Source organism: Rosa rugosa, chromosome 2, assembly GCF_958449725.1.
Source record: "Rosa rugosa chromosome 2, drRosRugo1.1, whole genome shotgun sequence".
NCBI classification, from domain to species: Eukaryota; Viridiplantae; Streptophyta; class Magnoliopsida; order Rosales; family Rosaceae; genus Rosa; species Rosa rugosa.
Genome location: NC_084821.1, coordinates 15,861,815 through 15,875,017, shown reverse-complemented (window position 1 = coordinate 15,875,017; position 13,203 = coordinate 15,861,815). Strand labels below are relative to the sequence as shown.

At 36.1% G+C, this 13,203-nt stretch overlaps 1 protein-coding gene and 1 long non-coding RNA gene across 2 annotated transcripts; one reads left to right on the top strand and one right to left on the bottom strand.

Annotated features, from left to right (window-relative positions):
- Positions 1-1,651: 1,651 nt before the first annotated feature.
- On the bottom strand, positions 1,652-4,179 carry LOC133733968 (uncharacterized). The gene is made up of 3 exons (XR_009857994.1): positions 3,640-4,179; positions 3,018-3,126; positions 1,652-2,023 (listed from the first exon to the last, which is right to left on the bottom strand). It is a non-coding gene; the product is annotated as an uncharacterized LOC133733968 (long non-coding RNA).
- A 3,541-nt stretch (positions 4,180-7,720) lies between these two features.
- On the top strand, positions 7,721-11,742 carry LOC133733392 (DNA-directed RNA polymerase III subunit RPC8). Its single transcript, XM_062161025.1, has 7 exons — positions 7,721-8,402; positions 8,491-8,586; positions 8,933-9,020; positions 9,298-9,379; positions 9,527-9,590; positions 9,680-9,769; positions 11,514-11,742. The coding sequence occupies exons 1-7, from the start codon at positions 8,292-8,294 to the stop codon at positions 11,580-11,582; spliced, it is 600 nt and encodes a 199-aa protein (XP_062017009.1). The 5' UTR covers positions 7,721-8,291; the 3' UTR covers positions 11,583-11,742.
- The last annotated feature ends 1,461 nt before the right edge of the window (positions 11,743-13,203 follow it).

Here is a 13,203-nt window from a genome sequence, read left to right as displayed (position 1 = left end):
GCCAGAAAGACAGATGGCAATCGGAAAGTTTTCCGCTGCCGTGCTTTGCTCAAAACCCTAAAGGCTCTGCTCTTCGAGGTAGAGCCCCTAGTTTATATCTAAGGCCATTTTATTCTAGTTTGGGTATATGCACACTTTTAAATTATTATAGATTCATTTTTTAAATTTAATACATGTGACTGAGATTTTTAAAAAATAGTAAAATTAAGTAAAATAAAATCATCCTTTATTTTTTAAGTACATATTGAGTTAGCGCATTTCACATGTCTAAAAACCCAACATTACTTATTCACTGTCATCTTTTCACTTGCATCGAATGCTTTAGTTTGGATCATATTACTTTCATGTATTGTTTATTTAAGAGACAATAATAAGGAAAACTGAGGGCTCACCTTTAAATGACAATATAGGAATACTTGTATCCTTTAAATTTCATCAACAGTATCATAAAGTTTTATCAATTAGCTCTTCTTTTTGTGAGTTCCATTAAATTACCATACAATCATACACCACATCTTTCAACCTAAAAATAAAATATTAGAGGAAATTAAATATACAAAAACTATCAAAAATGTACTACAACATAATAAATTGAGAAAACCAGATATTCTCTATAGGCATGGAAAATGATGTGGGAGAAGTTAGTGCGAATAACATGTGCAAAGTCGGTGCAGCTAATGAGAAGTTAATTGAATATATAGTTATTTGTGATGGGAATTTCTCAGTATTTATATGGTTTTGATTTTGTTGTTTACATTCATATCCCTTAAACATGATAATATAATTTTTTTTAGGCCAATAAACATAATATAATTTAATGTTAGCATATAGTATAAAAATTTGAAAAGTCACTTTCCAACACTTTTGATTATAACTTGACGGGTTCCACACATAACAAACTGTTTTATAAACAGAGAGTGGACACTTTTTCATGGAACTAACTAGTTTTTTGGGTTAATTACATATAAGTGCATCTTAGAATGTTTTTTTAGCCATAAGGCCACCAACTAGTTTTTTCCTTCATAAGGCCACTAGATTAAAAAAGATGTTATATTTTGGATATTGAAAACCAATATATTTACATAAATGTCACTAGAGTACAAAATCAACATTCATTCTCTATCTCCTCTCCGGCGAGGTCTCCGGTCAACTTCGGCGGGTCTCTGGCCAACTTCCGGCTGGACTCCGACGAACTCCGGCAACCACAAAAGCTACTGTCCCCAGCAACAAAAGCTACTATCGCTAGCAACAAAAGCCACTCTAGTGAGATTTCCGGCAACCTTCGGCGATGTCACAAAAACTACTGTCACCAGCAACAAAACCTATGCTCCCCAAAACCAAAAGCTACTCTCTTCACCAACAAAAACTATTGTCACCAACACCAAAAGCTACTGTCACCAGCAACAAACGCTACTGTCACTAACATCAAAAGCTACTGTCACCAGCAACAAACACTACTGTCACCAGCAACAAACACTACTGTCACTAACACAATAAATCTACTCTCACCAGTAGCAAAAACAATAACCAAACAGAACAAAAACTACTACCAAGCAGAACAAAAGCTACTCCCAGAGACTGAAAAAGCAATTCTAAAAAACTACAAAGCTATGGAAATTTAAAAGATACAACCAAAATAAAAATGCTACTGTAATAGAGAACACAAAACATATTCAATGATACACAAAATATGCAGGATTCAACAATGATATAACTATGTAAAAAGCTACTTCCATAGTTGTAAAAAGTCACTACCATAGCTGTGAAAATCTAGTACAATAGTTACATAAAGCAACTATCAATGTTGTAATGCTACTGTCATTTTTCAGATGACCACTGTTGATGTTTCTTTTTGTCAAGCTCTACCACACTACACTAACCATAGAGGCATTATTTTGCCACCTTCAGCACCAGATTTCATTTCAACTTTATTTGGTTGGCCAGATGATATCTTGGTCAATGGAGGCTTCACTACCCAAATTCACATGATTTTTGGATTCTACTACTGCAAAGGGGAAGAATTCTGCAAAAACAAAAATACAACAAAACAAGCAATCTTTATCAACTAGATATTTAGATATAAGCAATCTAAAATATACTAACATAGATACAGAAAGCTACTATGACATATGTAGAAAGATACTAGCCCAGTAATAAAAAGCTACTAACATAGATACTAATTGCAACAAAACCAATTGATTATCCATGTTGATAGTGTAACACAAATCTCAAACAAGAAATGCTACATATACGAAATCACAACAAAAATAAAACTAAATTTCATATAGAATCCTAATTTTTCAATATGATAAGCTATTAACAGAAAACAACTTGAAATCAATCAAAATGAAAACAAAAAAACTACTGGCATCAGCTTAAAAAGATACTAGCATAAGCATAGACAGCTCCTATCATTGTGTTGAAAAATCACTATAATAGTTACAGAGAGCTACTGACTTGAAATTAATCAAAATGAAAACAAAAAAGCTACTAACATCAGCTTGAAAAGATACCAATTTAAGGATAGAAAGCTACAATCACTGTGTTGAAAAGCCACTACAACAGTTAATAAAAGAATTTTTGAAAGAACAAAGATATGACAAAGATCAGTAGGCAGGCGTGAATGAAAACACATGAATCTAAAACTAGATAAATACCATTGAAAGCCCTATGAAGAATCTTATTAGTTTCCATGTACTAATCCTTAATTCTCCTTGTGCATTTTTTATCGGGAAAAGATTATATACTTACTGAAACGTAATAAAACCAGAAGACATACAAAACAACAAACCTTGAATACGACATCTAAAATTTGAACTATTCATCATCTTATTTCCTTTAATAAGAACAAAATGTTACAAATATGAATAAAACACTAGGAAATAGAATGCCAACAAAACAAGAATAAAATATGGCTGAGGATCATTAATATAAACAAACAGCAATATACTACATAAAGTGCATTCTCTTATAAAGTTCACAAACTAATTAAATAAGCCTAGCCTTTAGTTGATAACCTTGGCGAACGGAAGAGCAATGCATCTTGGAGTGCTGACCTCCTTCCATCTTCAGAGCAACCACAAAGCTCTAGAGGAATTAGACCAGCCAATGTAATTGGGACTACCTCTGATGGGAGAACCAAAAAGGTTGTTAGAATCATCATAGAGTAAATTAAAGCAAAGTATCTATGTAGATCAGAAGATGGGGAGGGCATCTGTAGTTAACAGATGCTGCTCTAGTGGTTCAAATTATGAAGAGTTGGACATTTATCCGTATTGTACTTTTGTAGAGATATTTAGCAATTTTAGTCATTAAAAAAAAATTAAATAAGCCTTTAGAACCGCCTTTACATTCTCAGTTATTGCAAACACATGAACAACATGCTTCAAACCCATGGCATACGATTACGACAAGCAAAAGCTCTCTACATTTCAAAACCAATGAACAAATAAAATCCATGGATTCTTAAGAAAGAATAGGAAATGAAACTGCAGAAGCACAATTTCTACTTAAATAACCAAAAATCACCTATTCTAACCAAACCATCTACTTGGAGATCATTGATTTTGATAACCTAATTTCATCTCCATTATCAAAAAACACTAATCAAAACTGAACACAAGATCCACATCTCCGTACCTATTCGGCAGAGAGAAGCCAATCGGATCGTTGCCGGAGATATTGAGCGGAGCTTCGTTGAGATAAGGCCATCAAAACATCAAAATCAAGCAGTTCCAGTAAATCAATGTGTTCAATTTCACAAATGCCTAACCAAAATCCTAACAATTTCCATAACTGAGTACAAGCAAAATGAAAAGCTCCGGAATCTAGTAATGACCTATCGCTATGAAGAAAATAAAGAAATTGAAATCGAAAAAGTGTAGAAACTAAAAGGATATCAGATTGACATTACGAACGAGTCGCCGATTAGAGCTAGATTGAGCTTGGGGTCGGGAATGGCGAAGATCTGGAGATCGAGCGGCTAGCAGTAGGTGAGGTTGGTGAGACCGAGAAGCTATCAGGTTAGTTAGAGCTCGAGCATCGTCACCGGATCTAATGGTTTCGTCCATAGCCGTAGTCGTCTTGGACGTCGTCGCCGGAAGCTAGAGAAACAAAATCGACGAGTGGTTCGTCGGAGGATGAAGAGGAAGAAAGAGGGCTTCTAAGGGAAAGTCGGGGAGAGAGAGAGAGAGAGATATCATATATGTGAGGATTGTGAGCCGGTTTTGTTAAGTGGAGGGGCAAAATCGTCATGAATGAAGAAATTTGATGATGCAAGTGGCCTTATTTGTATAAGAAAAATTAGGTGGTCTTTTGACTAATTAAAGTTTCAAAGTGACACTTATGCACACTTATTTGTTTTCACTTTCTGTATTGTTTTTATATTTTCTTTTTATTTTATACTTTGACTATATTATCCCTATCTTTTTTTTTTTTTTTTTTTTTGAAGAAATATCATGTCGATATATTAATACTAAGGCCAGAAAGGACCATTACATATCCTTCCTCTACCATCGAAGGGTAGATAAAGAGTTTGTGGCGCAAACCACAGCGATACATAGAATAGGTCCGATCATTTGACGGTACCCATGCTCTTATTCAAGAAAGCCTATAAACTATGTTACAAAACACGTAAATAGGCAACATTCAAAAGAACATAACTAAACTAAATTTTCTCCTTGCCCTTAGCACTAGGGCTTGGAGGTTTGCTGGGGCATAACACACTTAGCACGTCTTCAGTAGAGACTTTTTTATTCTTGGGAGGATTCTTGTTCTTTGATCCCAACGGCCTTCCTTTCTTCTTTTTGATCGGCATTGAGTCTTCCTGTAGGATTAGGCTTTCCTTAGGAATCAGAACTCCCTCCGGCGCCTCGATCAAGCCGAGAGATTTTGCAGAGAATTTGGTGTGGAATTCAGGCACTTTCAGCCTCTTTTGGAGCATGGATGGACTAGTAGCAGGCTTACCTTCCTGGAACAACCATTTTAGTTTCTTTGGAGAAGTGTACGATGTAGTAGGGCGACTCCGTTTGCCTGTTTGTTGTTCAGCAGTAATTGGGACCAAAGCCAAAGTACTATCAGCCTGCTTGAGATCCTCATGTTGAATCACGATAGGTTTACGCTGCCTGTGAGGAGTAGGAGTGCCAAAGAGATTGCGTGCAATGGGAGGCAGAATAGGTGCTTGCACGCCATGAAAGCGGAATGCTCCATCTTGAAAACGCAGATCAGTAAAACCCGGGAATCGAGAGGCAAGAGCGAGCCGGGTTGGCTCTTCGACTTTGACCTGTTCCTCCAGTCCCTGGGCTGCAGAATTAGGGCAGGAACCCTGCTCATGAACAATCAGATTACAGTCTTTGCATTTTCCCATCAAATTCTCAAAAACATACGTGATCTCTTTGATCACTCCAGCAATGATCTTTAGGGTTTTTTTTAAATGAAACGGGAGGGAGATATCATGGGCTACATGAACCCTGATTTTACCCGTGTTGTTGAAAAGTTTTTGATCAAACTCCAGAAACTTTCCTGCCAGCGATGCCACATTCATAATAATACCTCTTACTTCCAACGCAGGAGGGATGCCGGAGATGCTAACCCAGAAAAACAGTGTTTTCATGGGGATGGTTAGAGGGTCCTCCATACCATCATACTCCTGCAGGAGAACTGGAGCCCGGTTGAAGTACCAAGGACCTCCTCGAAGTACCTTATTACGATATTTCTTCATGTCAAAGGTGAAGACAAAACGATTCTGGGTTCTGTCATGGACCCGAAATCCTCCATCAAGAACCCATACACGTCTGAAGTGACGCTGCAAATCTGGAGATCCAAACTGCTTCTTGGTCAAGGGATTTGCCAAGAGATAAGCCTGAGAGGGACGTCGATATTCGGCACCGTTCAAGTGCGAGATATCAACCACATCCGTACTAGCAAGAGCGAGGGAGGTGGCGAAGCTAGCCGTAACCGCATCAATGGAGGACATGATACAGTTGGGGAATAGATGAAGCGCGGGGCGCCGATCTTAGGGTAAGGGCTTTTGGAGCGGCTAGAGAGACGCTCTTAGGGTTTTTGCTTCGTTACCATTTAGGAATAGATAGTTTAGTCCCTTTACCCCTATCTATTTGATGAGTGTTAAAAGTTTTTTAATATTTTAGAATTATTTTAATACATCTTTTCTATTTTGACTGATAAAACATTCTATCTTAATAATATTATAGATAAAGATAAACATATTAGAGGAAATTAAATTTGAAAACATGGATCAGTAATTTGACAAAAAAAAAAAAAAAAAAAAAAAACATGGATCAATAAAGATGTTTGTCATGAGTACTCGGCCCAGTGAATAGTTTTTACGCCTCCTCTGCTTCCAATTTCACTTTTCACGCTCCTTGCCGTTGTCTCCGCACAAGCAGTTGCCGTCGTTCTTCATCTTCGTAAGTATCTTCTTCAATGATCATTGTTCAATGAACTCTAACCGGATAGTGACTGGGGAAAACGTTTAGGGTTTTAGCACTTTACAAGGGTTTAGTTGCTTCGATGTGTAGTTAGATTTAGGGATTTTGTAGGGTATATAGGTTTTTTTTTTTGGGCTAGTTCTCTCCTCCGCCGAACACTTTGAACTTGAGTCCTTGGAGCACTCCGGCACTCCCGAGTCCCGACTCGGCAACCGGCGAGGCTGGAAGCAGCACTCCCGACTCAATCCGATCCGAGCTCCACCTCCAGGCTCCAGCCTTTCAAGCCCCACCGGCCACCGCCGAACTCGGGGTTGGAGAGTCTGTCTCTGTCCAGCTGCTCCAGCATCCCGTCTCCGCCTCCAGGCTCTCTTCTGGAGTTGTGCTGTTCTGGGTTTCTGTAATTTAGTGTTCGATACTTCGATTAATGATTAATCGATTTCCATTTGATGATTTGTCGATTTGATCTTGTGACTTGTTGGTTTTTAACTAAGGTAATGTTAGCCTTGAATTGTTGAAATGGGTTGATTTCGGATTTCCAGTTGAATGAGTTGATCTTGAATCTTGAATTCTTGATGGTATAATTGATTAATTGCAATGGGTTGATTTCTGATTAGGTGATTAACTGGTTGAAATGGTCAATTGCAGATTCATGATAAGCAGTGAGGTTAGTGAGAAGAAGGCCTCAGAACTATTTTTTTTCTTTTTTCCTTCACTTTGTTAAGAAGTCCAAGCCCCTCCGAACTTGGAATCCTGAATCCACCACTGTAATATAAATTTCTTAGTGTTAAATTGATTTAATCTTGCTTCTGTATAGTTTAATTGGTTCGGTATTAGCACCCCTTGTGGATTAGTAACCAGGCGCCAACCAATTTTAGGTTTTAGCTAACTCGGCAGTATTGAATCCCAGTAAGATGAGACCAAGCTCCCCAATGCATTCCCTTCTTATCTAGGCTACTACTCCACCAAAAACCTCGCCAATAAACTACTTAGTTCTCCACAATGGCCCTTCGGAGTTTATATCAGGACATTGTGTATGTAGGCATAGCCAAGACTACATTTTTACAAGATTTTTTTTCCCTGCTGGGGATAGATAGAGCTCTGCCCATCCCCTGAGCATGATTTTTTGAGCCTCTAAATTCAGAGTTCAATCCAAGGTATTTCCCAAATCCGTTGCAATGAGTAATTGCCATCAACTCCCTCACTAGGTGTATCTTTCTTTTCAATCAATAAAGTTGTTCCTAGATCAGCCACTGAACTTAGGTTTGTGTTCTAGTTGTTAAGTTAAGTAATCAAGTTGGATTGGAACTAGAAAGATTGTCAAACTTTTAGACGTTAGTTGAGGATTTGAGATGGTATCTCATAAGGAGATTCAGATATGGATATGGTTGACTTAGATTGTAATTATTGAACAAAGGAAACTTGCTTAGTTCCTGAAGCTGAATAATGGTTTGTTGTACTATGTGCAATAGGCCTTTCTATCTACGTTTTCCCGCTTAAGGTTCGATGCTTAATGTTATTAGCTTTTGTTCTTAACGCTGTCTAATTATTAAGGAAAAAAATTTACTTGTATAACACCATGAGGTTGCTTACAGAAGTACAAGATAAAGATGAAACATTTGCATACAAATGTCCTGCTGCTTTGTTTTCTGTTTTGTGTATACATTCTATGAGATTGTTTACATCAATGCCGTATTGCTTTGTTTTTCTAGGGACTTGTTGTACACATCCTTTGACTTTAAGCTAAACTATTAAAAGCTAAATATTCTGTATGCCACTTTTTCCATAAAATGAAACTAACAATTTTCAATCACATGTTTTTGGGATATAAATCTTGAAGAAAAGCCAATGTTCTACCGTAGCCGAATTGAGCACTCATTACGTCTGCCTCCTTCTCTGCTTAGCCTTCGTCTACAAGATGCAGTTAAGGGAGAGCTTGAGAAGCTATTCTTAGATAAGGTTCGCAGTGCTATATATTTTCAAATTGGAGTTTGAGTTAAGCCCTTTGTTTCGCATTCACAGTTTTTTCTTTGATCAATTGTCGTAGGTTATCTCGAATTTGGGACTTTGCATTTCTGTCTATGATATCCAATCCATTAAAGATCACTTCATCTTACCAAATGATGGTCATCCAACTCTAACGGTATATACTCTACTTACCTTTTCTTTTTTGTCCATAAGAAAGTGCTATTTGCAATTTTTGTTCATATCACATGCCATTTTGGTTGATTCTGACATCTATCCCTGTAATCTGAAACAGCTGTTTGCTTTAATGGGTTTTCAATCTTCATGTTTTTGTTATATTATTTTTTAAATTCAGACGTCCCTAATTCATTGTAATTGCTCTAAATGTATTGGGGACAGCCAATTGATTACTTAGTGTCTTCTGAAAAAAAAAAAAAAAAAAAAAAGGGATATACTTTGTCTACTGTGTTCCGAGAATCCTAATTTATGGAACAAGTTGATAATATGTTCTAGTATATTGGCAGGTGGTGTTCACACTGATTACGTTTCGTCCATTTGTGGGAGAGATAATTACTGCAAAAGTCATAGAGTCTACTGCCAATGGTTTACGTTGTAAGTCTTCTACCAAACTAGTTTTTACTGACTGCTCGAGTTTATTCTGCTGTGTCTCTTTGGTCCAAGCAATTCACACTAAAGATGCAATTCAGTGCTTCATATCCACTGATCCACTTCTGATAATAAATCTTTTCTAATTGTCCGTATTCTTATCTTGAATCTGCAAATGCTACACTGAGCCATGTATAGTGAGAATTACATGTACTGAAGAGATGCCAATATGATTAATTTCTAATTGTTTTCAATAGTCTGATTTTGAATTTGCAAATGGCAGTGTCACTGGGATTTTTTGATGATATTTATATACCGACTCATCGTTTTCCTACACCATGCCACAAGAAGGATGACTCAAAAAAGTAGGTGCCGGTCCTTCTATGTTGGTCTGATTGATATACATATAGAGCTTTACATGCAGCATATATTCATATCTTTAGGTTCGTTCTTTGAATTATTTTTATGTTTATTTTTCTCCTTTTATTTTTAATATTCTATTAGGACTGCAGGAATGTTGTCTTATGGTATTGGAAGCCTTCTGATGATGAATTTTCAATTGATATGAAGGACCAGGTTCATATTTTTATGATTTGATCTATTCATATGCATGCTCAATTTTGTCGAGTGCAAGTGTATACTAACATATAGTTTCAAACTGACAGATACGATTCCAGGTTGAAAGTGTAAACTATCCTAAAATTCCAATTGAGCAGCCAGAAAACTCAAAACCATTTGCCCCTATGGAGGTTAAAGTAAGTTCATGCTTTGAACCTTGTCATATGACTTGTCGCTGCATATCTAGCTGTACATTTCCTAATTCCTCGCTCTCTACCATTCTGAGTGAACTTTGTAAATATGCTGCTTCCTGAAATATTTGTTTTCTTTGAAAAACAGTTGTTATGTTCATGTGGAGTAACGGGTTCGCCATTTAGGCTGTAATGTCCTTTTGGATGTTTTCCTGAGGTGGGCTGCCATTGTTAGATGCTCTAATTTATTTTACTATAGACCCACCCATTTCTGCAAGAATACCCAGTTCATATGTCAATGGAAATAGAACTTGATCCATTTCAGATATGGTTATGATCTTTTGCTTTTGATCTGATTAAAGAATGAAATCATAGTCTTGTTTTTTTTTTTCTCTCACCTCTGTTATTTTGCTAAAAATGTTAGATTTTATTAGGTTTATTTTTTTTTGTATGTTAGATTTTATTGTTTTTAAAGGTCCTGGGGTGAACAATAGAGGCACTCGGTTTGTTCATTTACTTTTATTACCGCTATAGGCTTTAGCTTATAGACTTTGGTTTATCTATTAGCTCAGTGTTTTTCTTTTCTACATAAAGAGAATTAGGGTATGTTGGCTGTTACTACATATGAATTTCTGGTTGTGATTTGGCTTATGAAATACTGGTTTTGGGTAATGACCTGTGGTGCAGTAAATTCTTTGTTCTGCCTCTGAAATTTCTTTGTTGTGCTTGCCATGCACTTCCTCTGTTTTAATGAACTTTGATAGTTCCACTGTAATGCTTGAGTGCTAATTAATCATACAAGTTCATTGACAGAAATTGCCTGATAGGAAGTTTTCCTGGTGTAGTTTAATTTGTTTCAGATATAATGTATAATAGTTGGTTGTTCATATGATTCATCATTTGTTTACTGGTCTAGTGATTAATCACATAGTTTAGTTCCCTAGCCTATGATTCATCCTCTGCTTATCTATATTGGATATATATATGTGTGTGTATATATATATATGTATGCATTTTAATTTTTTTAAGTTAAATTTTCTTGCTTGATTGAAGGAGTTTGTGATCCAAAGAATGGAATTTGCAATTTATAAAATTTGAAAAATGTGATTTTATAGTCTTTCACTTAGAAATCCAGGAAATTAAGCTTCTTCCAAACACAGCAGCTTAGGAAGTTCTGTTTAAATCAAACACTTTTGGATAGAAGACTAATGCTAAGTAAATTATTTTGCAACTCAAGTACTCCTCAGATATTAATGTAAAAGGTCTACGATATGATGATGTTGATATCTGATTGGCTAGAGTCAAATTTTACCTTTTCAGTCTCTTCTGGTGTTACCAGTTAACATCACCGTCTTGCAGCACCTGTTTTGTATGGGTACTGGAATTTTGTATTTTATGTTACATATGTCAAGGTTAGATGGGGTCATGAAATGTCCATCCGATTTGATAATTATTGATTGCCCAGGCTAAATGATTCAAATATTGTCACAGTTCTAGATTTTTTCATTATCAGGCCTAACATAAATGTTGAAGTGGAAACCTCTCATGTAGATTTCATTATGTGAAGTTTGTATCCATCGTTAATTTGCCAATTGAACCGGGTTGTCAAAATTTAAAAATGGAAGTTTGTGCTGTGAGTTCGTTTATCTTTCTGAAAGTAGATCTCGTCAACCTTTTGGACAATATTACATGATATTTATTTATTCATTTATTTTTAAACGGATCACCTATAAGTATGATTCCTTTGCAGGGGTCAATTGATTTTGATGGTTTAGGGCCTGTTCATTGGTGGCAAGATGTAGATGAAGAAGCTTCTTAAGCTCACGGACTCTTTAGCAAAGGCGAGCTACTTGAATCACGATTCTTGTAATGGTGTTTGAAGGCAAGGAGACAAATTTGGTAGAGCATGTAAATTCTTAATTTTAGATGGAACTTAAACCATTTAGTTTCAAATTCGAAGGGAGATATCTTTTTGGATACCAGCTTGCATTATCATTCTATACCAGCATTGTCGCATTTCTCTTCTTGTTTCCTTGTTTACCAAATTGTGATGCTGCAAAAGCACTTTGTGGGCTAGACCGCTAGAGAGAGTTGATCAAGTAAAACTTATGAATCACTCATTACCTTCCATTTATAAATTATCAATGATACACTTATGTCACTATGACAAAATTAGATTTGTTTAGCTTAGATCTCAACCGTGCTGCAATGGGAGTTTGTGACATCATTTTGTAACCCACTATTAGTTTTGTTGAAATGATCCCATTGGGAATGAAAAACTTTTTTTACAGACATTTGTAATGTGAACGTGACACTTATATATATATATACAGATCCTATCTAGAGCGGAGCTCCGCTTTGAAAATTAATGTGTGAAGTTTAAGTTTTGGGTCACTTTTCGGTCGTATATCCACATCTCGACCGTTCTGTTTTTAGGTACTAGTGTATAGATCGTCTCTGCAAATTTTCAGCCAAAATGATGATCGTTAAGGCATTGATAACTGCCTTAAAGCTAGTACGGTTCAGGTTGACAGATTCAGTCCGTCCATTGGTTTAAGCTAGTTAGATGCCTTAACGATCGTCAATTTGGCTGAAAATTTGCAGAGATGATCTATACACTAGTACCTAAAAACTGAACGGTCGAGATGTGATATGCTATCAAAAAGTGATCAAAAACTCGAACTTCACACATTAATTTTAAAGCGGAGCTTCGCTCTGGATATATATATTTTATCATAATGAATGATTTAATTATAAGCTCGGTCAATTACAAATGCAGAGATAAGATAAGGCGATTAAGGCCTGGTCAAAAACCTTGTTTGATTAGGGAAATATCACACCCCTATCATCAAGTAGACACATCATCTATTACAATATCCTTACAATGTCCTTATCTCTCTTCTTCTAAAAAAAATTAGAGCCAATATTCTTTCATAAAAAAAAGGGCCAAATTAATTTTGTTTTCATAATTTAATTTAATTTGTACAATTTTCTTTTCATATGTATAGTTGAACAAAAATTGCATTTATGACATAACCTCATTTGGTTATGATTTAACATATTGCCTAACCAACATTTCTACAAGCGCCATATACATGCAAATATTGCACTTGCGCGTGAGAAATGTTCATGTCCTTAATTTTAGTATAGTTGCTACAGCGGATTTATCCGATGTGCAAAAAGTTGGTTGATTTTCAAGATATACAATGACCTGGTTGATTTTCAAGATATACAATGACCTCCTCAAAGCCTTGTTCAAGGAGTATCCAGTAGGGATATACTTTGCCTAATATTGGAGTAATGTGCAGCAAACCCGGCTACTTTACATTAGAGCATACTTGTGCACCACTATATGAAATTTGCAAAGAAAACCTTTCATTTGCTCCTCGAAAAGGTGCATGTTAATAACTGAACAGTTCTCCTCTCTAATTTAACTTTTC